Source organism: Bos mutus, chromosome 23, assembly GCF_027580195.1.
Source record: "Bos mutus isolate GX-2022 chromosome 23, NWIPB_WYAK_1.1, whole genome shotgun sequence".
Lineage (NCBI taxonomy): Eukaryota > Metazoa > Chordata > Mammalia > Artiodactyla > Bovidae > Bos > Bos mutus.
Genome location: NC_091639.1, coordinates 43,749,148 through 43,775,870, shown reverse-complemented (window position 1 = coordinate 43,775,870; position 26,723 = coordinate 43,749,148). Strand labels below are relative to the sequence as shown.

General features: G+C 40.0%; 1 protein-coding gene across 1 annotated transcript in view; it reads right to left on the bottom strand.

Moving 5' to 3' along the window:
• The window catches only part of TINAG (tubulointerstitial nephritis antigen), a 104,281-nt gene that overhangs the window by 69,913 nt on the left and 7,645 nt on the right, over positions 1 to 26,723 (bottom strand). The window contains exons 2-4 of the mRNA XM_005894012.2: positions 22,403 to 22,466; positions 21,676 to 21,765; positions 12,237 to 12,351 (exon numbers count right to left, since the gene is read on the bottom strand). Coding sequence (XP_005894074.2) covers positions 12,237 to 12,351; positions 21,676 to 21,765; positions 22,403 to 22,466 — 269 coding nt within the window. The remainder of the gene's footprint in view (positions 1 to 12,236; positions 12,352 to 21,675; positions 21,766 to 22,402; positions 22,467 to 26,723) is intronic.

Genomic DNA, 26,723 nt, shown 5'->3' with positions numbered 1-26,723 from the left:
CTGCAGGCTCAGAAAAATGACTATATTTCCTGGTCTCCCTTGGCTCCCAGGTGTGGCCACATTACTAAGTTCTGTCCCATGGAATTTTACCCCTTTTTATTTATGCTTTTCAGAGAAGACAATGGCACCCCACTCTAGTACTCTTGCCTGGAAAATCCCATGGGCAGAGGAGCCTGGTGGGCTGCAGTCCATGGGGTCGCTAGGAGTCAGACACGACTGAGCGACTTCACTTTCACTTTTCACTTTCATGCCATTGGAGAAGGAAATGGCAGCCCACTCCAGTGTTCTTGCCTGGAGAATCCCAGGGACGAGGGGGCCTGGTGGGCTGACGTCTATGGGGTCACACAGAGTCGGACACGACTGAAGTGACTTAGCAGCAGCAGCAGCAGCATTTATCCTTTTATCTTTTTTTTTTGCTTGAACCCAGGACATTGTCAAATGTAAGAAGCATCCCAGCTTCAGAGGTGTGATAATAAAGAAAACGTACCTCTGGAAATTGATGAACTGCTCTCTCTTAAGATGACTTTCTCAGAACACTAGTTCTGAGAAATTGTAATAGATAATTACAAGAGGAGCAGCTGATTAATCAAACAGTTCTAAGAAACACTGGCTTTAAAAATTAGTCTTTTTTGTCCTCACTGCAATATTTTTTATAAACTACCTAAGTGCTGAGAGCCTGTAAGAAACAAAAATAATATTTGTGATTCTCAATATGCATGACCCAATGCAACATATTCTAATCTATTTCATTTGATTTAACATCATTTTTGCTGTGAAGTAGATCAGAGGACTAGTTTCATGGAACTCACTTGGGGAAGAATCATCATATAGACAGATAGTTTCTAATTTGGGGAGTCCATGTAACCCAGAAAGACCCTACAAGATCATCTGGAAACAGACTCCCACCCATGTCCTCCACCTGCCTTTTGTCTTTAGAAGTGAAGTGAAAGTCACTCAGTCAAGTGTGACTCTTGTGACCCCATAGACTGTAGCCCGCCAGGGTTCTCTGTCCATGGGATTATCCAGGCAAGAATACTGGAATGGGTTGCCATTTCCTTCTCCATGTCTTTAGAAAACTTTAGTTAAAGAATGAGTTTAATTAAAGGAATGAGAAAATGCGAAAAGAAAACAGTATAGCAAGAGAAAATAATAATACTTTAGCCATTAACCAAAGTCCAAGGCCTCCTTTAGTTATTCCTCAAGGACTCTAGATAAATATTCAAGTCATGTCTTTTGAGCTGTTTTGCAGACGCTGAAACCCCCACCAGGTGGGAGAAGTTAACTATATGCTGCTTTCAAGGACTTAGACTCCAGACCGCTTCCAACCAGAAGGTTAATGATGTGGACTCCCACTTGCCTCACCACCAACCAGTCAGAAGAACGTCCACAAGCTCATGATGCCCTCTTTGACCTGTTGCTATAAAACTCACTACCCTCTCCAGGTCAGAAACACAGTCTTGAGGGCACTAGCCCGCTGTGGCTCTCTTGCCTGGCAAAGCAATAAAGTTATTCTTTTCTGTCTCACACAAAACTCTCTCTCTGAGTTTCTATTCAGCACCAGTGAACAGAGGCCATATTTCGGCAACAGCCAAAGAGCAGGTATCATTTATATCAGCACACCTCAGGAATCACCTCAGGAATCCACTTTTTGACAGCCACCAATTTTTGTTCCCAGAAAAGGGGAAAAGTAAATTTTCACATTTCTCTCTCAAAGATATGTCCTGTGGTGATCAATTCAGCCCCACGATGTTGATTCAATTACATCGCAGTGCTACACGTCAGGCTTCGACTAGTAAAGAAAATAAACTGAAAACCCAGAAACAGACTGATAACACATTCGTTCTGCCACAAGTTCAGCCGAATGAGGAGTGAGGACAGTGTGCATTTCCTCAAGTTTGCTGAAGGGTTTGTGATTCTGTTTTGAGGAGAGAGAGAAAGACAAGAGAGAGCCTGGAGGAAACATAAAGAAATGCTTGATGCTCTTCAAATTTCAAAACGCTTGTTGCAGAGACATCCAATTCTGCCCCTGGTTCTTCACCCACAGAGTGGAGGAGATGCTGGGATGAACTGAGGGAAGTGCGCACTTAGAGTCCACCATGACACCTGCCTGTCATGGCGCCACATCACTGACACCTACTGTATGCTATGACAAACCTAGATAGCCTATTAAAAAGCAGAGACATCACTCTGCTGACAAAGGGCTGTATAGTCAAAGCTGTGGTTCCAGTAAGGATGGGAAAGTTGGACTATAAAGAAGGCTGAGTGCCGAAGAATTGATGTTTTCAAACTGTGGTGCTAGAAAAGACTCTTGAGAGTCCCTTGGACAACAAGGAGATCAACCAGTCAATCCTAAAGGAAATCAACCCTGAATATTCATTAGAAGGACTGATGCTGAAGCTGAAGCTCCAATACTTTGGCTCCCTGTTGTGAAGAGCTGACTCACTAGAAAAGACCCTGATGCTGGGAAAAATTGAGGGCAAGAGGAGAAGGGGGCAACAGAGGATGAGATGTTTGGATGGCATCACCTAGTCAATGAATGTGAATTTGAGCAAGCTCTGGGAGGGTGTGAAGGACAGTGAGGTCTGGCATGTTTGCAGTTCATGGGGTCACAAAGAACTGGACACAATTGGGTGACTAAACAACAACATGATGAGAGGTAAAAAAGACCTTGGGAATAGTCACCCTGATATTTCCCAAAGGTACCTCATCGCTCAGTATTTACCCACACTAAAATACATTTCAGAAAATAATAAGCAACTTCCTCCTAGAGAAACAGATTTACTCAATCAAATACTATGTTTTATCTAGATAATGATGATCCAGGTAATGAAGTAATTTTTTCTTTCTCACCTCAATGATCAGTGGTTTTAAAAGTTATATAACATATAAAATGTTATTTTACTTTAACTTCCAACAAACAAAAGAAAAAGATGCCGTTTTTTATTTGTTGGTGATGCCAACTTAGACACACTAATATCATGCGTATTGAATGTCTGAGAAAAAATGTACTAGTAAACAATGAGGTTATCCTCCAAATTTAGAACATGTTTATATACATCAACCTGATACCATATAATGTAGTAAAGTTACAGGCTTTAAATGTTTATTACTGTTTATTTATTTGGCTGTATCGGGTCTGAGTTGTGGCATATGAACTCCTTAGCTACAGGTTTTAAATGTTATACCAGCTTTAGTAGTGTTTTAATAATTTCCAAATAGCTCCAACTAAGAGGTGAGTCTTATTTGCGATAAATTAGTTAACTTCATTGTTCTTCCAGGGAATGAATAACAAAGCTATTAAAATTATATTTTTAACTAAGCCAAGTAGAGAAATGAACTCTGACTTTCCCCATCTCTGTTTGAAAACAGTATCTTTTATTCAAAATATTTGCAATATTTATAATAGGACATAACTCAGGGAAGCCTCTTAAAGTTATCTCTCAAATTCAATGCACTTGAACTTGATGACTGAAAAACAATCAGGTACAGAGCTGTTCATTTGATTAGATTAGACTTGACACGATTTGATTTGATTTGATTTAGGAGCAGAGTAGAATTTTCAGGTTCACCAGAAATACATAAAGTCCATCAGGGCCAATAAATCCAGAACAACACTCTATTTATGAAATAAAATGCTCTAAATAATGAAGCCTTAGCTCTTACAGAATTTACCTGTTTCAGAAATCTGCTATTCTCCCAAGGTTAATGAAAGGAAGAAAGAGCAAATTTATATATTATATAATAACATTTCTGTTATGCCTAACTATTATATGAGCATAATAGATTATGCTCAATCTATTATAACTGTGTGGTAAGTACTTCTTATTCATCATTTCATGGACTTCTCACAGGCCTATGAGCTGGGTACTTCTGCTATAACCATTTAAGCCAGACTAAATAAGACCCAAGCACACAGCATGCAGAGCTCATGTCCATCAGGGCATATGAAACACAGCCATGTGACTAAATGCACTGCCTACATGTACCTATCAACAGACCTCAATTGTGCTGCTTCTGTTGGCTTCAAAGGACCTCAGTTTTCAGTTCAGTCGCTCAGTCCTGTCTGACTCTTTGCAACCCCATGGACAGAAGCATGCCAGGCTTCCCTGTCCATCACTAACTCCCAAAGTTGCATGCCAACTTTGCCTACAATCATAATAATTATTTTCTTTCTGAGACACTTAGAAACCTTTGTTTTATCCCTGAATGTATTTCTGCTCCCTCCAGTACTTTTCTTTCAATATTTTAGCATCTCCTAAGTGTGTTCTGTGGGCTTCCCTGGTGCCTTTACACTTTACCAGATGGTAAAGCGTCTGCCTGCAATGTGGGAGACCCGGGTTAGATTTCTGGGTCAGGAAGATCCCCTGGAGAAGGAAATGGCAAGCCACTCCAGTACTCTTGCCTGGAAAATCCGTGGACGGAGGAGCCTGATAGGCTACAGTCCATGGGGTCGCAAAGAGTTGGACACGACTGACCAACTTCACTTCATTAAGTGTGTTCTGTGGAATATAAATCCTGTGGAATATTAACCATCATTATAAGCAAAGGAGAAAAGGTTCTATGATGTCATGAGTTCAGGAAACATGGGGTAAAAAAAAAGTCAATGAAGGAAGAGTTCAGTATATTAATGAATAGTGTGACTCTTTGGAAGAAAGATACACCATTTCACAAATATATTTGACCACATATAGGACACTTTTATTCCAAACCTTGCAGGATTGATGACTAATGGCACATATGTCGAGAAATATTGAAATAAGTTTCTGTGTTTTCTAATCTGTTTTAACTGTGTTTTTAACAGTTTCTAACTTGTTTTTCTACCATAAAGAGAAAAAAGTCTTAAGTGGTAGAGTTTAAATTTTCAGGGACCTATGGTCTTCTAAAGACCAGCTCCCCATCAGTCTCACTGTGAATTTATCAAAACAGCACACGAAGTTCCAATGGGCTGACAGAGAATTGTTGGTTAATCTAATTTAGAGGAAAACAATTTGGAACAAGGTTGTCCAATCAAGGCATTATTCTGAACAATCTCAAGAAAGCACCTTTAAAGAAAAAGTTAGGCAAAGGTTGACCAGCCGATGTCATTTGACTTGACACTAGACGTAATTCTAAAGTGGGTGGAAATGAGTCTTCCTACAAAACAAGGATCTGCATGGTCTAGTCAGGACCCTCTTGCCCTCTTTCTTTCCCCTCTCTCACTTCCTCTCAGTCAGTCTGCTTGTACCAGGGAAAACAATCAGTTTTTGTTTCCTTTTGTCTGCTCACCCTTAGGACTGTCATCCAGGAAGAGCTACCAAAATCTTTAAGCTAGACTTTTTCTAACCTCCCATGATCAGTATATTCTATTCCTCATTGTTACACATCACAGCCTACAAAAATTCATTTGGGTTGAATTAATTCATATTTTGGGGGGCTCCAAAATCACTGCAGATGGTGATTGCAGCCATGAAATTAAAAAACGCTTACTCCTTGGAAGGAAAGTTGCGACCAACCTAGATAGCATACTAAAAAGCAGAGACATTAGTTTACCAACAAAGGTCTGTCTAGTCAAGGCTATGGTTTTTCCAGTGGTCATGTATAGATGTGAGAGTTGGACTATGAAGAAAGCTGAGTGCCTAAGAATTGATGCTTTTGAGCTGTGGTGTTGGAGAAGACTCTTGAGAGTCCCTTGGACTGCAAGGAGATCCAACCAGTCCTAAAGGAGATCAGTCCTGGGTGTTCACTGGAAGGACTGATGCTGAAGCTGAAACTCCAGTACTTCAGCCACCTCATGCGAAGAGTTGACTCATTGGAAAAGACTCTGATGCTGGGAGGGATTGGGGGCAGGAGGAGAAGGGGACAACAGAGAATGAAATAACTGGATAGCATTACCGACTCGATGAACATGTATTTGGGTGAACTCCGGGAGTTGGCAATAGACAGGGAGGCCTGGCGTGCTGCGATTCATGGGGTCACAAAGAGTCAGACACGACTGAGCGACTGAACTCAACTAAACTGAACTGAATTCATATAGATTAACCAGTTGTTTGTTTTTTTTTTTCATATTTATATGATCATGGAACTCTTTGTAGAAGACCTGTTGATAAGCCACTAACTTAGCTAGGAAGACATATTATGGGAACAATGGCTTCAAACAAGCCATGAAGCCAGGAAGCCAGCTAGAGAAGATAAGAGCTTTTCCACGAACCAGGAATGACTCACAGATCACCTTTCCCACTCAAGATAAAGAATATGATAAATCTCAGTTCTCATTCAGGTAATGTGCTCAAGGAAAAGGACCTGTCTTGGGCTGGTGATGCAGGGTTCTCAGAAAAACTATCCCAACTGTTGGTGACTGCCTATCCAGTCAGTACAGTTAGTATGTAACACCATCCTATGTTGAAAATTGTATTTAAAAAATGTGTTAGGGGGGGCAGTTATCCAGAAGCAAACACACAGAAAATAATTCATTTCTACTATATTCAGAGTCCATTTGATAACTGGGGGTATTTTGTGTTATATGTAGTCACCAGGCTAAGAATTAACCTATTTTTAAAGCTCTTCCTGTAGCAACCAGTTTAACTCAGTTCATTTGATCCCATGTTATTCACTGAAGTACTTGTTATGTTTCTGATGTTCTACTATTTGACCAGATACCAGGACAATTTCAACACTCAGAAATTTTTTGAAGAGACTTCAGCCTTCAAGCTACTGTACCTTAGAAATGGGAAGCTATTTCCTTGCTGTGTATCATAAGTGGGCAACAGAACTCTTACAGATCAGCCAAATTTTCCTTATTGCCTTCCTGGAACTACTTGGCAACTTTATTACATTAATTCATAGTGCTAGGTAATTTGAATTCTCCCGAAGCACTAATCGTTTTTCATTTAAATATCGCTTTAGTGACTTTTATGCAAACAAATCCCCAGGAGCCAATATGTGATTTAGAATTAGATTTCCTTTTTCTATGCTATAAACTGTGGCAACCTGGGAAAGAAATGTACCTCATTTCTCCTAGAATATAAAATACTCCAAGTTGCAAGAAAATAGAGCTTCATAAGATATGTTAGAAAGAATTCAGAGAAAATGTATATTACACCTAAATGAATATTTGGCTTAGTGGGCCCTCACTAGAAGCAAGGGAAAAATATTCCTTATAAAGGGGATGAGTTTCTTATTTTCCCAAACAATTCTGTCTCTTTTTATCCAGATAAGGACAAAAATGAAAAAGAAAAAAAAAAAAAAAAAAGTATCTCTTTACCAACTGATCATATAATTAAGTCACTCAAAGTTATGATAACCTCTAAAGATGTTATAATTTACTGATTGTAGAAAAAAATCCAAAAATATATCTGTTGTAGCTGTTCAGTCACTCAGTTGTGTCCGACTCTTTGTGACTCCATGAACTGCAGCATGCCAGGCATCCCTGTCCATCACCATCTCCTGGAGCTTGCTCTAACTCATATTCATTGAATCAGTGATGCCACCCAACCGTCTCATCCTCTGTCATCCCCTTCTCCTCCTGCCTTCAATCTTTCCTAGCATCAGGATCTTTTCTAATGAGTTGGCTCTTCTCATCAGTGACCAAAGTATTGGAGTTTCAACATCAGTCCTTCCAAAGAATATTCAGGATTGATTTCCTTTAGGCTTGACTGGCTTGATCTCCTTAAAGTCTAAGGGACTCTCAAGAGTCTTCTCCAATGCCACAGTTTAAAAAAAATCAATTCTTTGGTTTTCAGCTTTCTTTATGGTCCAACTCTCACATGCATACATGACTATTGGAAAAACCATAGCTTTAACTAAAGGGATCCTTGTAGATAAAATAATATCTCAGCTTTTCAGCACACTGTCTAGGTTTGCCATAGCTTTTCTTCCAAGGAGCAAGCGTCTTTTAAATTTCATGCCTGTAGTCAACAACTGCAGTGATTTTGGAGCCTAAGAAAATAAAGTCTATCACTGTTTCCATTTTTTCCCCATCTATTTGCCATGAAGTGATGGGACCAGATGCCATGATATTAGTTTTCTGAATGTTAAGTTTTAAGACAGCTTTTTCACTCTCCTCTTTCACTTTCATCAAGAGGCTCTTTAGTTCCTCTTCATTTTCTGCCATAAGGATGGCATCATCTGCATATCTGAGGTTATTGATATTTCTCTGGAAAATCTTGATTCCAGTTTGTGCTTCATCCAGCCCAGCATTTGGCATCATGTACTCAGCATATAAGTTAAATAAGCAGGGTAACAATATACAGCCTTGATGTACTCCCTTCCCAATATTGAACCAGTCCCTTGTTCCATGTCTGCTACTAACTGTTGCTTCTTGACCTGCATACAGATTTCTCAGGAGGCAGGTAAGGTGATCTGGTATTCCCATCTCTTTAAGAATTTTTCACAGTTCGTTGTGATCCACACAGTCAAAGGCTTTAGTGCCATCAATGAACCGGAAGTAGGAGTAGTCAATGAATTACATTTGCTGCTTAGAAATATATCTAAGCTGATCACTTCAGAAAGATATCTGGTTCCAAGATTAAAAGCCATTTTGCTATTTTGAACCTGAATGGGTCAAAGTTAACTGATTCTACAGGAACACTCAGTACCATTTGGGGGACAGATCTTTTAAAGTCCTGGCTCTGCCCATGATATGGAACAACTTAGATGTCTATCAACAGATAAATGGATAAAGAAGATATGGTACATGTATATACACAACGGAGTATTAACAGATATAAAAAGGAACAAAATTGGATCATTCATAGTGATGTGGATGAAACTAGAGTCTGTCATACAGAGTGAGGTAAATCAGGAAGAGGAAGATATCGCATATTAATGTATACATTATGGAATCTAGAAAAATGCCACAGCCGAACCTTCTGCAGGGCAAGAACAGAGATAAATACATAGAGGATGCAATTGTGAACACAGTAGAGTGGGGAGTGGCTGAGATGAGCTTAGAGACTAGCATTAACATATATACACTGCTGCTGCTGCTAATTCTCTTCAGTCATGTCCGACTCTGTGCAACCCCACAGACGGCAGCCCACCAGGCTCCCCCGTCCCTGGGATTCTCCAGGCAAGAACACTGGAGTGGGTTGCCATTTCCTTCTCCAATGCATGAAAGTGAAAAGTGAAAGGGAAGTCGCTCAGTCATGTCTGACTCTCAGCGACCCCATGGACTGCAGCCTACCAGGCTCCTCCGTCCATGGGATTTTCCAGGCGAGAGTACTGGAGTGGGGTGCCATTGCCTTCTCCAATATATACACTAACATGTATAAAATAGTGGAAAACTGCTTCTTGTACACACAGTGAACTCTGCCCAGAGCTGTGATGACCTAGAGGGGTGAGATGGGAAGGGGAGGGAGGCTCAAGAGGGAAAGAATAAATGGGTACATATAGCTGATTCATGTTGTCATACAGCAGAAGGTAACACACTGTAAAGCAATTCTACTAGAATAAAAAAATTATAATAGTATAGTTCTGGCTCTGCCATCTAAATAATTCTAGGTGGCTTCTCTCTACTTCAGTGTGACTTAGCCTCTCTCTTTCTCAGTGTTCTTGTTTTTAAAACACAGATAATCACAGTACCCACTACATCAAGCCAAGAATGAGATGAGATAATGTATGCAAGAGCTAATAAGAGTGCTTGGCACACAACTCCTCAGTCCATGGCAGCTATTGTGATCTTTTCGCATACTAGTTATAATTTAGCAGCGTCTGCTACCGGAATGTGAATTGGAATAATAACTCAGGGGATTACATCTTTCGAAAGCAAAGCACATTAAACATTTAATGAGAAACTTGTGGGTTTACAACTCATCCAACAGCAAACAGCAGCACTGCTTGCTCTCAAATGCTGAGAGCTTCCAGACAGCCAGCAACTGACATCTTCATTGCAGAGTGAAGTGCCAGTTCTTTAGCAGCCTGGACATTTGTTCTTTGGGCTTTTTTTAAATTTAATTTTTATTTTATATTGGAGCATGATTGATTTTCAATGTTGTGTTTGTTTTAGGTATACAGCAAAGTGATTCAGTTTGTCTATATGCAAATATTCATCCTTTTTCAGATCCTTTTTCCATGAAGTTTATTACAGAATACTGAGTAGAGTTCCCTGAGATATAGGGGGTGTGTTATGTTAGTCCCTCAGTCATATCTGACTCTTTGAAACCTCATGGACTGCAGCCCTCCAGGCTCTTCTGTCCATGAAATGCTCCAGGCAAGAATACTGGAGTGGATTATCATTTCCTTCTTCAGGGTATCTTCCTGACCCAGGTACTGTACCTGAATCTCCTGCATTGCAGACAGATTCCCTACTATCTGAGCCACCAGGAAAGCCCCAAGATATACAGCTCTCTTTTTTGATTATCTATTTTATATACAAGGGCTTCCCAGGGAGCTCCGTGGTAAAGAATCAGCCTGATAGTGCTAGACGCAAGAGATATGGGTGGCAAAGAATCGGACCATACAGGCATACAATGTGTATATGCTAATTCCAAACTCCTAATTTATCCCTCCTTTCCAGCTTTCCCTTTTGGTAAGCATAAGTTTGTTTTTGAAGTAAGTCAGACAGAGAAAGAAAAATATCCTATAATATCACTTATATGTGGAATCTTAAAAAAGAAGTACAAATGCCCTGGGCATTTGTAACAGGCCTTGAATATAATCAGCATCTCAACTGAGAGGTCCACACGTGGGGTAGTAAAGCTGCAGCTCTAAGTTAGAGGTCTGTGATAACTAGAGATGCAGAAGTCTCTTTATATAAGACGCCGACGATCAGAAGATAACACCTCTCAGTAACGAAAGGGAAAACTAAGTCAGCAGTACAGAGCACGAAGGTGTTAGGAAACGTGGCAATTTCATGAAGGAGTTTGCCAGCTTGTCAGGCAAAGTTTGAAGGTGTTCTTTAAATGAAAAATGTGAGGATTTTTGAAGATAAACTTTATTAATCATCAAAGCATACTCATCTGCAGTTACTGGCATTTATTTTTTTAATTTCATAATGGAGAGTCCAAGGGAGCCAACAAAACTCTGTTTTGATGAATTCACAAAATAACTAAGTTTACTTAAAAAAAGATAAATGAGGACAAATAATGATTTGCTTAAGCACTGAGTCACTGGAAAGTCAATTATCAGAAACATGAATTTCTCTGAAATGATTAGCAGTGTAAATGGACACACAAGCATTCTTGAAGAGACTATATCTCATTGATATTAGTGAACATTCAAAGTCCACATGAAAATTTTGAGGGCAGTAACGACCATTTTGGAGAAAGGTGTTTGTTTTTTAATGACAAAATTATCTCAGAATGCTCAAAACTCACTCTTTCAGTTATTTTAAATGATTTTATTCGCAAAGCAGAAATAGAGACAGAGACATAGAAAACAAACCTATGGACACCAAGAGGGGAAAGGGGGTTGAACGGGAGGAATTGGGAGATGGAGACTGACGTATGCACTATTGATACTACGTGTGGACAGATAACTGATGAGAACCTACTGTATAGCAGAGTGAACTCCACTCAATGCTCTGTGTGACCTAAACGGGAAGGAAATCCAAAAAAGAGGGGATATATGTAAATGTGGGCTTCCCCCGTGTCTCAGTGGTAAAGAATTCACCTGCAACACAGGAGACACAGGAGACGTGGATTTGATCTCTGGGCTAGGAAGTTTCCCTGGAAGAGGAAATGGCAACACATTTCAATGTTCTCAACTCCAATACTCTCGCCTGAAAAATCTCATGGACAGTGGAGCCTGGTGGGCTACAGTCCAAAGGGTCACAAAAAGTCAGACACCTCTGAATGCCTGAGCATATGTATAATTACAGCTGATTCACTTTGCTGTATAGTAGAAACTAACACCAAAGAAGGCAATGGCACCCTACTCCAGTACTCTTGCCTGGAAAATCCCATAGACAGAGGAGCCTGGTGGGCTGCGGTCCATGGGGTCGCTAGGAGTCGGACACGACTGAGTGACTTCACTTTCACTTTTCACTTTCATGCATTGGAGAAGGAAATGGCAACCCACTCCAGTGTTATTGCCGGAGAGTCCCGGGGACGGCGGAGCCAGGTGGGCTGCTGTCTCTGGGGTCACACAGAGTCGGACATGACTGAAGTGACTTAGCAGTAGCAGTAGCAGTAGAAACTAACACAATATTGTAAGCCAACTATACTCCAATAAAAGTTAATTTTAAAAATTGCTTTAAATGCACCTATGTACACACTTATATAAACACACATATACGTGAATCAAACTGAGCAAATACTTACCGTCACTTCATTCATGCTCAGAAGCAAGGGGCTGGGTGGTAAGGTGCCAAGGCGGTATTTGAAACCCTCCTCTAATGTCATTCCCCAGAACTGGCTATAGTTCTGGGCTGTCCATCTGCCTTACAAATGAAAGAGAAAAAATAGGTACAGGTTATATGATGTCACTTTCATCAATATAGGTTCATGTGTTTTTCTGAAATTATACAGAAGCAAGTCTGACAAAATTGGAACCATTACTGAAACCTAGGTATTTGTTATATTAATGATGCATTATTGATCACTCTAATATGGAAGCATATCACTCTTCTTAAATTAGGTCTATGTCAATGATTTAAATACCTCATTTGAGGAAACTAAGGTTGTTTAGTCAACACAGACTAAATTTAAGAATATGGAATCGCTACTTACAGTGAAGTGATTTTAGTAAAAGGCCAATATAGGTAGTTTCTTTTAAAAATCATTAAATGCATTTTAGAAAGAAGCTTGAATGTTCAGGAATGTGTTTAAAGGTTAAATAAGGTAATGTTTTGTTTATAATTTAGATGTGAAAAGAAGTTGACTGTATAAAAAGAAGTATCCATGAAAAATTAAAGACAAAATAGTTACACTTAAAAAGATTACAGCAATGCTAATTAATTTTATTGAAATATTTAAATATTGCAGCCATGAAATTAAAAGACGCTTACTCCTTGGAAGGAAAGTTATGACCAACCTAGATAGCATATTCAAAAGCAGAGACATTACTTTGCCAACAAAGGTCCGTCTAGTCAAGGCTATGGTTTTTCCTGTGGTCATGTATGGATGTGAGAGTTGGACTGTGAAGAAAGCTGAGCGCCAAAGAATTGATGCTTTTGAACTGTGGTGTTGGAGAAGACTCTTGAGAGTCCCTTGGACTGCAAGGAGATCCAACCAGTCCATTCTGAAGGAGATCAGCCCTGGGATTTCTTTGGAAGGAATGATGTGAAAGCTGAAACTCCAGTACTTTGGCCGCCTTATGCTAAGAGTTGACTCATTGGAAAAGACTCTGATGCTGGGAGGGATTGGGGGCAGGAGGAGAAGGGGACGACAGAGGATGAGATGGCTGGATGGCATCACTGACTCGATGGACGTGAGTCTGAGTGAACTCTGGGTGTTGGTGATGGACAGGGAGGCCTGGTGTGCTGCAATTCATAGGGTCGCAAAGAGTCGGACACGACTGACCGACTGATCTGATCTGATCTGATCTGATTACATATAAATGAGTTAATTTGTGTTAAGTGCCCAATAATCTTAGTCATTATTAACAATAATATGAATTCAATTGATGTAAAATTAGATAACAAAAAAGCACATAATTTTCTAGAAACATATTTCATGCCTTACATAGAACAGGAAGCTTTGTTTTCAAAATCTTATGTTGATATTTGAAGAAAATTCCTTAAGAGATGATAGGAGATGACACATGAAAAAAGATGAAAAGTAATTTAATCAATTTTGATTAATTTAATCAGAAAAAGATGAAAATAATTTAATCAATGTTGTTTGAATTAGCTACAACTTAAGGACAATATATTTTCAGTATTTAAGTCAAAACTAAACTTTATCCTATTGTGTTTATTACCAAAATTGCTTATAATGGGAAAGGGTCTAAGGAATGATTCAAGATACAACTTAATCTTCAATAATATGCCTGATAAGTTAATGCTTTTCTTTTATAAGATCTGTTAGTTCATAAAACCTTAAGTAACTTTAAGCCACAATTTTTAAATATAATGTCCATCATCCAAGGAATTTCAATAAGGAAATTTCTGAATATATTAGATACTGCAGCCTTTATTTAAGAGACTACCAGGACCAGCCTTAGGCAAAATCATGATGTCAGTAAAGTATGTTTTTGGTGCTCTACACTAGTAGTCTTCAGACAATGAGATATTTGTGGGTCTTTTAATTAACCATTCAATTTAGTAAACAGGGATCAATTTTAAAAGATAGAATATGGGGAAAACAACAGGAAATATTAGAGTTTATCAGACAGAATGAGAGTAGGTACTGTTTCTATACATTTAAGTATATGTATAGGTGCACACAAACACGTGTGTGTGTGTGTGTGTGTGTTGTTGTTTAGTCACTAAGTCGTGTCTGATTCTTTTGTGACCCCATGGACTGTAGCCACCAGGCTCCTCTGCCCTTGGGATTTCCCAGCAATAGTACTGGAGGGGGTGGCCATTTCCTTTTCCAGGTTATCTTCCCAACCCAGGAATCAAACCCTCATTTCCTGCATTGGCAGGCAGATTCTTTACCGCTGAACCTCCAGGGAACTCTGTATGTTATATATCTTTCTTTAAAAGAAATTTAAATATTGAAGAAATATTTAAAATATTTTTACACATATATTTTCTAAAAAAATAAATTTCTATTATGGTTTATTCCAGGATATTGAATATATTTCCCTGTGCTACACAGTAGAACTTTGTCGTTATCCATTCTATATGTAACAGTTTGCATCTACTAACTCCAAACTCCCAATCTATCTGTCCCCTACCCTGCCTCCTGCTTGGCGATCACAAATCTGTTTTCTATGTCTGTCATCACTTTCCAATTTAGCATTTACTGAATCTTCTTAATGTATCAATCATATTCTCCAATAAATACTGGGAACATAGAAATAAATAAACTTCTCAACCGTCAAAAATCTCATACCCTAAAAAATGACAAAGAGAGAAATGACTTCAGTTTGTGTTATTTATTAGCAGTAGGTCAAACCCTGATCAGAGTAGAGAATTGAAACATAACTCTGCCTGAAGCAGTTAGAACAATTTTTTACAGACAGTGACTTTTCAGTGCTCATTCTAGAAGAATGAGAATGAGTTAGGTAGCCAGATGTGGGGGAAGATAGAATTTATTCTAAACAAAGGCAACTCTGGAGCAAAGCATATTTGAAATTGGGAAGCACATTTAGCGAAGAGGAGATATGTAATGCTTAAACTATGACAGAGACCAGAAAGACAGGCTGAAAAGAGTGTAAATGATGAGGCGGTAAAGCATTTGGGCCAAATTGTCATTTATGCAGAGGAGCGTAATTATATTCTAAATCAATGGAGTGTCATTGAAGAGTTTTCAAGAACAAGAGTAACAGAAGCAAAGCTTTGTTTTAGAAGGATAGCCATGAGAGTGTAAAGGATTGGTTTGAGGTTTCATTAGGCTGGAAACAAAAGAAAACTCAGATCACTTCAAACTAGGCTTGATCAAGAAATGCACTAGAATATAGCATAGAAATATAGGAAACAAATTTCTAAAATAAGCTTTGTGAGAAAAATAAGAGCCTAGTGGCTGAGAGTGAAGAGGGGAAAAGCCTGAAACTAACTTTGGATATTCTGGCTTAGTTGACAAGGTAGAGGGAGCTGCCAGTAACCAAGGATAAGTCAAGGGCTAATCTTTTTAGTTTGGGGTATTTTTGATTTGACACATCATTGAGAAATCAGGACCAACTTATTCAATAGACTAGACATTGAGTTCATAATAAAAAATCAGGTTTAGGGATACCATAGATTAAAAATGGGCACAAATTCTTCTCCACTTCTTCCCATTAAGAAATGGAGTTCATTTCTCCAACTGTTGAAAGTGAGCTGGCCTGGTGACTTGCTCTGCTCAGTAGAAAGCAGTGAAACTGCTTGAAAATTTCAAGCCTCAGCCTCCGAAGGGGCCACTTCTAGCCTCCACTCATGTCCTGCTTGAACACTGTCATTATATGAAGAAGCCAAGGCTGTCCTCCTGGAGACATGTGGGCCCCCAACAACCAGCACCAACCACCAGCCGTGGGAGTGAGGCCACCTAGACAGTACAGCCCGGCTAAGGCTCCAGATGTCTGTGGACACATGGGTAACCCAAGGAAAGATCAGGAAAAGAGCCTCAGCTAAGCCCATCCTGTATTGCTGATGTGAACATAAAAATAAAGCCATGGGTGTACATGTGTTCCCCACCCTGAACCCCTCTCCCACCTCCCTCCCTACCCCATCCCTCAGGGTCATCCCAGTGCTCTGGCCCTGAGCACCCTGTCTCATGCATCAAACCTGGACTGGTGATCTATTTCACTTATGATAGTATACATGTTTCAATGCTATTCTCTCAAATCATCCCACCCTCGCCTTCTCCCACAGAGTCCAAAAATCTGTTCTTTACATCTGTGTCTCTTTTGCTATCTAGCATATAGGGTCATTGTTACCATATTTCTAAATTCCATATATATGTGTATACAGTATATATAATATACTGTAGTGGTGTTTTTCTTTCTAACTTACTTCACTCTATATGATAGGCTTCATACAATTCATTAGAATTGATTCAAATGCATTCTTTTTAATAGCTGAATAATATTCCATTATGTATATGAACCACAGTTTTCTTATCCATTCATCTGCCAATGGACATCTAGGTTGCTTCCCTGTCAATGTATGGCAAAAACCACTACAATATTGTAAAGTAATGAGCCTCCAATTAAAATAAATTAATTAATTTAATAAAAAAATAAAATAAATAAATAAAGCTTGTGCATCTGTTTGAGTTTCCTGAGCCATACAGCAAATTCCCATTGGCTATCTATTTTACATACGGTAATGTAAGGTAAGTTTCCATGTTACCGTATCAACCTAGAGGGGTGGGATGGGGAAGGAGATGGGAGGGAGTTTCAAAAGGGAGGAGATGTATTTATACCTATGGCTGATTCATGTTAAGGTTTGACAGAAAACAGTAAAATTCTGTAAAGCAATTATCCTTCAGTAAAAAATAAACTAATTTAAAAAAAAGATCCCACTTGCTGCAAGGTGCAGCCAAAATAAAGAGAACTTTTAATAAATAAATAAAGCTTGTGGTTTTAAGCTACTAAATTCCGAAGTGATTTTGTTACATAACATCAGATAACTGAGACTGTCTCTTTCTCCCCTCGTTCCACTACCTTGCTGGTGGTCACTTGTGCTACGAATTTGGGATTTATAACAGCCCTATCATTAGAAACCCTTCTACAAAGCTATGGCATGTGGGCTCCTCAGCTGGATTGTAAATTCCTCCAAGACATTATTTATTTGTATCCTCAGCAGTGCCAAAAGGGAAACACATGTTTTGTTAATATTAATTGCACGAAAATGTAATACAAGGAACACATAGGCACCAAAGTAGGTTATGCAGAATGAATAAAGGCTTGGATCTCAATACTACCAAGATGACAGGAATAAACGCTTTAAAGCAAAGGCTGCATATATTTCCATGTAGGTTATTTTTACAAGAGCCTAAAATAGACATTGAATGATATAAAATGATTTCATTTTCACACAATGAAAGCAACTTGAACATCAGAAACAGTAAATATCTGAGAATTAGAACTTTCTTTTAAATTCAAGGACTTTCTACACTCTGTCTTTTCTTCCCGGTAAATAATTTTAGTGTTAGTCCTTTTCTTCATCACTCATCTCTTTTACTTAACTCTTTCGGGCAGAGAGCAAATTGGCCAAGATGGTGTGTTCAGGCTCCCTCTCCCCATGTTTTGTAAACAATGAGTACGTAACAGCAGAGATCATTTATAGCACTGCACATGTCATGAGGTACTCACTTGGTCACAGGTTGTGTGCGGTACACATATATGTGAGCTCCACCCATAAAGTCAGGGTTTTACTGTGATGTCATGGCTGTGTCTGTTGGATCAGTCACGAGAGGAGAGAATTGTATGGCTGCTGCATCAGCCAAGAGAGAATACTGCTATGGCTTCCGAACCAGCCAAGAGAGAGGCTGTATTAGAGCTGCTGTGCCAGCCAGCAGAGAATAAATGTGCCTCCAGTTCCTGTGGCCCCTCAAGTCTCCTTCCAGCCTCTTAGCTCACAGCTTGCCTCCCCTGGGTTCAAAGAACAGTGTCCACAGTGGGATACAGCAAGACAATTGGTGCCACAAACAGGATGATCAGCAATACAATTGGCATAGTTGGCAGGATATCCAGCAGGTAGGGGAGCCTGAGGCTCCACTAGATGGAGGAAGCCAGTGGCCACCAGATAGCATATGGTACTGGTGGCCTCTGTTCTCTTAACATGGGCTCCAGTTGGAAGACTGGGAAGTGGCGGATGGTTCACTGGATAGTATTGAAAAGGCGTTACAGGCAATGAGTTCTCATTTGCCCAACAAGGCAGCACGAACTGCCTGGCACCGTGGGGTGGGTTTTCCTGACTGCCCTGAAGGCGAATATTGATAGTGCTCTCTGTGATGCCATGCCGGTGTGCAATGTGCAGAGACTCTTGGAAGAACTAGAGCAGCATATATTGGTGTTAGAGCGAGAACCCTGTGGCCCTGAAGAACCCAGCATCTCTGACAGCGAGGCGTTAAGTGACAGTGAGGATGAACGTTATGAGCCCGTGGGTCCCCGCTTGGCAGTGAGGCCCGTTGTGCAGCAGAAAGTGAAGCATGAGCAGCCTAAGGCCAAGGAGTGGGGCTTCGTCAAGGGACCCCAGTGTGACTGAGTTCACGACATATACTTAGGTGGAGTTGGTCAACTTGGGTAAGCAGTTTCAGCAAACGCACAGGAAACACTTGCAAGCATGGCTTTTGTGACTTTGGAACACAGGGGTGGGCCTCGCACCTGAGAGGTTTTGCAGGTCCTTACTGAGAGAAGCCCTGGAGAAGGAATAGGCAACCCCACTCCAGTGTACTTGCCTGGAGAATCCCAAGGACGGAGGAGCCTACAGGCTACAGTCCATGGGGTTGCAAAGAGTCGGACACAACTGAGCGACTTCACCTCACTTCACTGAGAGAAGTAGAGAGACTGCATGCAGGACGCCATTTTGAAAGTGCCAAGAGCCCACAGGTGGCCCGAGCTAGCAGGGGTCCCAACTGGGTTATGCAGATGCAAATGTGGCCTAATTTATGGGGAGGGTACTGTAAAGGCCGTGTCCTCAGATTCAGAAAAGTGTAATCATGTGGGTGAACTGTGAACAGGGACCACAAAACACCCCTTCCTTGCGGGGTGGGCCTGGTGCCTGTCGGGGGTTTTGTGTGTCCTTAATAAAAATTCTGCAGGAAGGGAGTTGCCCCTGTGGAGGCTTTCCTACAATCTCACAAGGACAGACAGTGGACTGGACTTGGCCATGAAAGATAAAGGCACTCCACGTGCAGTGGGTGACTCTTCTAGCACCATGAGGGCAAGGACTGGAACAGGAGTCCCGAGTGATACCTGGTGTTCGGTTTTGCTATGTATTGGGGATGTAACTGCTGTTGTAGCTACTGCTGTTGCAAGATGTAAATCCAAGCGTCAGTGTTACTGGCCAAGGGAATATCACAGATGGATGGCGCATAGAATGTGAGCGAGAGACCCTGAAGGGGTGGAGTGTGGGGAGAGAGCAAATTGGCCAAGATGGCGTGTCCAGGCTCTCTTGCCCCACATTTTGTAAATAATGACTGTGTAACAGCTGAAATCATTTACAGCACTGCACATGTGCGTCATGAGGTACTCAGTTGGTCACGAGTCATGTGTGGTATGCATATATGTGAACTCCACCCATAAAGTAGGGGAAGTTACTGCTGCCTCACGGCTGTGTCCATTGGGTCAGTCACAAGAGGAGAGAACTGCAGTACATCCGCTGAGCCAGCCAAGAGAGGGGCTGTGTTATGGCTGCTGTGCCCACCAGGAGAGAATAAACGTGTCTGAAGTTCCTAGGGCTCCTCGAGTCTCTTTCCAGCCTCTTAGCTTGTGCCTTGCCTACCCTAGGTTCAACGAACAGTGTGCACAGTGGGATACAGCGAGACAATTTGGCGCCACAAGCAGGGCGATTGGTGATACACCTCTTTTTTCCCTTTTGTCTGTGTATATTTTCTTTTCCTGCAATTTTATTTCACCTTTTTTTTTTTTTTTTGAGTCATCTATGTTTGCTACTAAAAGGTAAAGCCCATGCCTCTGATATAGTCCTAGAGTACTCTCAACAGTAAATGAATGATGGGAAAATGCTTCCTTCCAACGGAGATAGCATTCCCAACAGATCTAGACTCTTACATGACTTTCTTTCCACATTGCTTTAAGCGGTGGTTTCTCTTGGGTTCTGTGACAGCAGAAAGGTTGGCTGCTTATCTTGGCTTCCTGAAAGTGTGTGCTTGCTAGGTCAAGCATTTGAATCCTTTTAGGAACCTGATTCAGATAATCTCTCATGATGACGCATATTCTCATGTTCTTTTAATAATTTAAATATCACTTAGCCACGGAAAAGAATTGATTTTCCCTAGAAATACTTAAAATGTCATCATATTATCACCTAAAATATTGGTGAAACACACACACAGAGGAGTTTAAAATGGTTTGAGAATATTAACATCAACAAATGTGACTTCTGGCTTTCACGTCTTCCAAGAAAATACTCAGGGTACGTTGAAAATTAGTGCTCCATTGTGCTGGGAAACATACAGCTTAAGTGTGGAGAGAAATGATATTTTTACTTTTTAAAAATTCATTTGAGGATGACTTCACTTTTATAGTTGCTAGACAATAGATCTTTTCAAGTGAAATCTTTTCCTGAAGGTGGAAAATGTTATCAAGGGTAGAGAAATCCTGAGGCAGAAACCATCCCACCATCCCTCTTCCTTTCAGTTCTGTAAAAAAAGCCAGTGTTGGCATCTTCTCCTTATTCCTTCTATGAAGTGGCAAAGTGACTTTGCTAAACTATCAGAGCATCAAACAGTTATTTTAAGTGTCAATCAGCCCAAGTTTTTGTTTATTAGCAAAGTAAAATGGCCTGACCTTTTGACTCAACTATGAGTGAAATTGGCTAGATATCAGTCATCTCAGTGAAACTGTCTAGATGGACTGGTCTTTTGGGGAATCCTCAAGGTAAAATAATACTCTCTTAAGGTAAGATTCTGCACAGGATAGCTTGAGCTTGTGATTGGCTGCTGCTGCTACTGTCGCTTTAGTCGTGTCCAACTCTGTGCGACCCCATAGACGGCAGCCCACCAGGCTCCCCCGTCCCTGAGATTCTCCAGGCTAGAACACTGGAGTGGGTTGCCATTTCCTTCTCCAATGCATGAAAGTGAAAAGTGAAAGTGTGATTGGCTAGGTCAGGGCAAATGTGGAAGGAAAGAAAATAAACATGAACGAATCAGTTTGCTACTTCCTGATTTTGTCTGACTACTTATTTAAACTAAATTTCCTCCTACACACCTCACTCATACCATGACAGTGCTCCTTCCTGAATAATTTAAGACCATGCTCCATATTTCTCCTTTGTACATTTTAATTTTTAGTTATTTGAAGTTTACCTCTGTGTATTCCAATTTCACATGTCTTTCTATCTCCCTCTCCATTTCTCTCACTTTTTTTTTTTTTTTTTTTAAGAATGATCTTTTTTTGCAGGTAAGTGATAGGAATTACATTGTTTGAAACATGAGGGGTAACAGGGAGGTGGGCACCAAAAATCCCAGAAAGCAAAATTTTTCTCACCCATAGTCTCCTTTATTGACATGTTCAATTAATCCTGGTTGAACAAGGCATACATGCTGGGAACATTTCCACTGCTGTCCTGAGCATGTGCTGTAAAAATACAAGCATTATGAAAGTGACTGGGCCTTTTAGGAGTACATTTACAAAATTAGTACCCAGAGTTGCACCTTGTTAAGGCATAAAATATATTTTTGATTAATGTTAATGTTTTGATTAATGACTATTAATTCTTGACAAAAACAAATCACAACACATTCATTAATTACGCTACAACGCAATATCTTCTACTCCAGGCAGTTAATGAATGAAATGACCACTCAGTCATTGAAGTTTGAAAATAGACAACAATGAAGACAGCAGATTCAGTATGTGTAATTGGAAATTCTCTGCAGGATAATCATTTTAAGGCAGTCTGATTATAATATATTTAGTTACTGTGCTCAAGGAAACACGATTTGATTTGTCTATAGTATATCAGAATGTTTGTAATTAATAGATATGCTTAATGGACTGTCACTAACATCAAACTCAAACATTAAAAGAAATATTCATGTGTAGATTTGGCACATCTATTAAAATTAAATATGTTCATAAAGACTACTGATATATGCTATCTTATGATTCTGTGTATCTGTATTTAAACATATGTTTTGTTTCACAGATATTCCTTTTACTTGAAGAAAACATACACAGCAGAATTCAGTTCTGGGCCACTTAAATTCATTACCAGGAATTGCAGTTTTCTTTAATTACTGATCCTTCTTCATAATGTTGACCATCTCTGTGGCAACCTGTCAACACAACATGTAAACAAATCAAAATTCTAAATTGATTAATAAAATGCATTCACATAACAAGTACTCTAAAATTGTGTTTAGTGTTCTCAAATATGCAAAAATATTTGGTGCCAGTCAGACAGAAATCTACATGGGGTTTTTGTCAGTGTTTGGCCACCTCATGCAAAGAGTTGACTCATTGGAAAAGACTCTGATGCTGGGAGGGATTGGGGGCAGGAGGAGAAGGGGACGACAGAGGATGAGATGGCTGGATGGCATCACTGACTCGATGGACGTGAGTCTGAGTGAACTCCGGGAGTTGGTGATGGACAGGGAGGCCTGGAGTGCTGTGATTCATGGGGTTGCAAGGAGTCGGACATGACTGAGCGACTGATCTGATCTGATCTGATTTATCCAATTTTTCTGGATTTGTTCCATGAGCTTCTGTCCTTGCACTGTGTATTTGTCCCAACTGAGAGGATTTGTAAAGCATTAAAAACTAGATTACTGAGGTATTAATCACTAAACACACTCAAAAAATAATTAATGTGTTTAAAGAAATAGGGAAACAGTAAAACAGTGTTTGAAATAATTAATAGCATTTCTCATCTTAAAATCTAATCAAGTCTCATGTGGATATAAATAGTTGCATATGATTAGAGGAAGGAACAAGGTTTTGGACCAAAATATGAAGCTGTTTCAGCGAATTCACCTTACAAAGAGAAACTCTATTTTTGATCCAGGATGTGAATCCAGAGGAAAGTTTATAAGATTGCAGCCCTTTGTGTTCCAAATCTAAACATTCCTCAACTATTAACCAAAAAGGGAAAGTGTTAGTTGGTCAGTTTTGTCCAACTCTTTGCATCCCCATGGACTGCAGCACTCCAGGCTATTCTGTCCATGGATTTCTCCAGGCAAGAATACTGGAGTGGGTAGCCATTCCCTTCTTCAGGGGATCTTCCCAGTCCAAGGATTGAACCTGGGTCTTCCACATTGCGGGAAGGTTCTTTATGGTCTGAGCCACCAGTGAAGTCACATTAACTGCAACTTTTTGCTGTTTTACCAGATTATAGAAACTACTCCAAAGAGATCAATGGTGAATTATTATTGCATGAAAACCAATCAGAAAGATATGGTAAAATAGTGCACTAGCTAGAAACTAAATCTCTTTGTAAATATAACTTACACAAATTACTGAATTAGCAAAAGTAACATAATTCACTCCTGTGTCACATGAAAACTTTTTTGATGGAAACATAACATTGAGAGATCACATCAATGGCCCCAAGTTAAATAAAATGAATTCTAACTTTTAAAAAAATATATTTATTTTTAATTGGAGGATAATTGCTTTACAATATTGTGTTGGTTTATGTCATACATCAACATGAATCAGCCAGAGGTATACCTATGTTCCTTCCCTCTAGAAGCTCCCTCCCACCTCTCACCCCATCCCACCCCTCTAGGAATTCTAACTTTTTACTGTATATAGTAATAGGAGTAAATCTACATATTTAAAAATCATTTCAAGGGTCCTGGTTTAACTACAAGCCATAATGTCACAAAAGCCAATTTCAGGTTAGCTACCTTCCAATTTTTCAAAAAGTTGTTTCTCAGGGAACATTTACAGCTGCTTTTTTCAGCAAGCACCGTGTTCTCACAGTTCAACGTTTTGCTTAATGAATTTCGAATATCCTTGTATTTGCATCTATCCATCCCTTTTCCGTGTATTCCACCATCACAGGAAGAGAGAAGGAAAACACTTCTTTAGTGGCCCACAGGGGAGGAAAATGACTCAACTTTAAATTAAGTTCAGAGTTTTAATTACTACCCAGGATTAAACACTTTTTGTAAATAAATTTCTATGTTTGCAATTTAGAAAGATCCTAGAACTTTTCATTACCTAGGCAAGCAACAGTAAAAATTCAAGCAACAATTCAAGTGTCATTCAAAGTCAAGGAAAGTACTCCACTGACTAGTTCTAAAGGGTGGATGAAAGTGGGGAAGCTGATTTTTAAAATTTATTTTACTGGAGTATAGTTGATTTACAGTGTTATGTTAATTTCTGCTAAACAGCAAACGATTCAATATGTATGTATATGTACATGTGTGTGTGTGTGTGTGTGTGTGTGTGTGTGTGTGTGCTCAGTGGCTCAGTCATGTCTGACTGGGACCCCATGGACTGTAGCCTGCCAGGCTCCTCTGTCCATGGAATCTTTGAGGTAAGAATACTAGAGTGGGTTGCCATTTCCTACACCAGGGACTCTCCCCAACCCAGGGATCAAACCCATGTCTCTCGTGTTTCCTGCATTACAGGTGAATTCTTTACCACTGCACCACCTGGGAAGCCCTATATGCATATATATATCTCACAGTGTTTGAAACCTGAGGGGTAGAAGGGAGGTGGGCACCAAAAATCCCAGAAGCAAACATTTTCTCACATACACACACATATATATGTATGTATGTATTATGCCAAAGAATGCTCAAACTATCACACAATTTTACTCATCTCACACACTAGCAATGTAATGTTCAAAATTCTCCAAGCCAGGCTTCAACAGTACGTGAACCATGAACTTCCAGATGTTAAAGCTGGATTTAGAAAAGTCAGAGGAACCAGAGATCAAATTGCCAACATCCACTGGACCATCAAAAAACAAGAGAGGTCCAGAAAAACATCTACTTCTGCTTTATTGACTACGTCAAAGCCTTTGACTGTGTGGATCACAACAAACTGTGGAAAATTCTGAAAGAGATGGGAATACCAGACCAACTGATCTGCCTCTTCAGAAATCTGTATGCAGGTCAAGAAGCAACAGTTAGACCTGGACATGGAACAAATCAGGAAAGGAGTACGTCAAGGCTGTATATTGTCACCCTGCTTATTTAACATATATGCAGAGTGCTGGGCTGGATGAAGTACAAGCTGGAATCAAGATTGCAGAGAGAAATATCCATAACCTCAGACATGCAAATGACACCACCCTTATGGCAGAAAGTGAAGAAGAACTAAAGAGCCTCTTGATGAAAATGAAAGAGGAGAGTGAAAAAGTTGGCTTAAAACATTCAGAAAACTAAGATCATGGCATCTGGTCCCATTACTTTATGACAAATAGATAGGTAAGCAATGGAAACAGTGGCAGACTTTATTTTGGGGGACTCCAAAATCACTGCAGATGGTGATTGCAGCCATGAAATTAAAAGACACTTGCTACTTGGAAGAAAAGTTATGACCAACCTAGACAGCATATTAAAGAGCAGAGACATTACTTTGCCAACAAAGGTCTGTCTGATCAAAGCTATGGTTTTTCCAGTGGTCATGTATGGATGTGAGAGTTGGACTATAAAGAAAGCTGAGTGCCAAAGAATTGATGCTTTTAAACTGTGGTGTTGGAGAAGACTCTTGAGAGTCCCCTGGACTGCAAAGAGATCCAACCAGTCAATCCTAAAGGAGATCAGTCCTGGGTATTCATTGGAAGGACTGATGTTGAAGCTGAAACTCCAATACTTTGGTGACCTGATGTGAGAACTGACTCATTTGAAAAGCCCCTGATGATGGGAAAGATTAAAGGTGGGAAGAGAAGGGGATGACAGCAGATGAGATGGTTGGATGGCATCACTGACTCAAGGGACATGAGTTTGAGTAAACTCTGGCAGTTAGTGACAGACAGGGAGGCCTGGCATGCTGCGGTCCATAGGGTTGCAAAGAGTCAGACATGACTGAGCTACTGAACTGAACTGATGTTGTATGTATGTACGTATACATATGTATATCTGAAAGCTGGTTTTTATTCATACAGCTTAAATGTTTCTTGTTCAATGTACCAGTTTTATAGATAAAGGGACCAGAAGTTACAAAGGTTCTAATTGGAGGAGGCTGTCCCTTCTCTGACCTGTTCCCCAGCTACTAATTTTGAAGCCAAGAGAATGCTATCCCCAGGCCTGCCCAACATCATTAGTACTATGTCTAGTGTTATTAAAGTTCCATTTCTTCGCCTTCCTTCCTTAATGTCAAGTCAGAATGGACTATCAGAAACAATGTTTGCTACAATCTCACTTGAGAGGTGGCTTCTTAAACAAAAACCATTATTTGTTCATCTGAGCCTGGCCAAAGTGCTGACAAAGTGAAGCATCAGCTTCTACACTAATACAGAAATTCAGTTCACCCCCTTCCTCTGCTCCTGCCTGACTCCAGTGTATCCTTCATCCCCTGAACAGCATTTAGAGAGCTCTCTTAAGATCTGTGTTATGTCACTCTCTGCTTAAAAG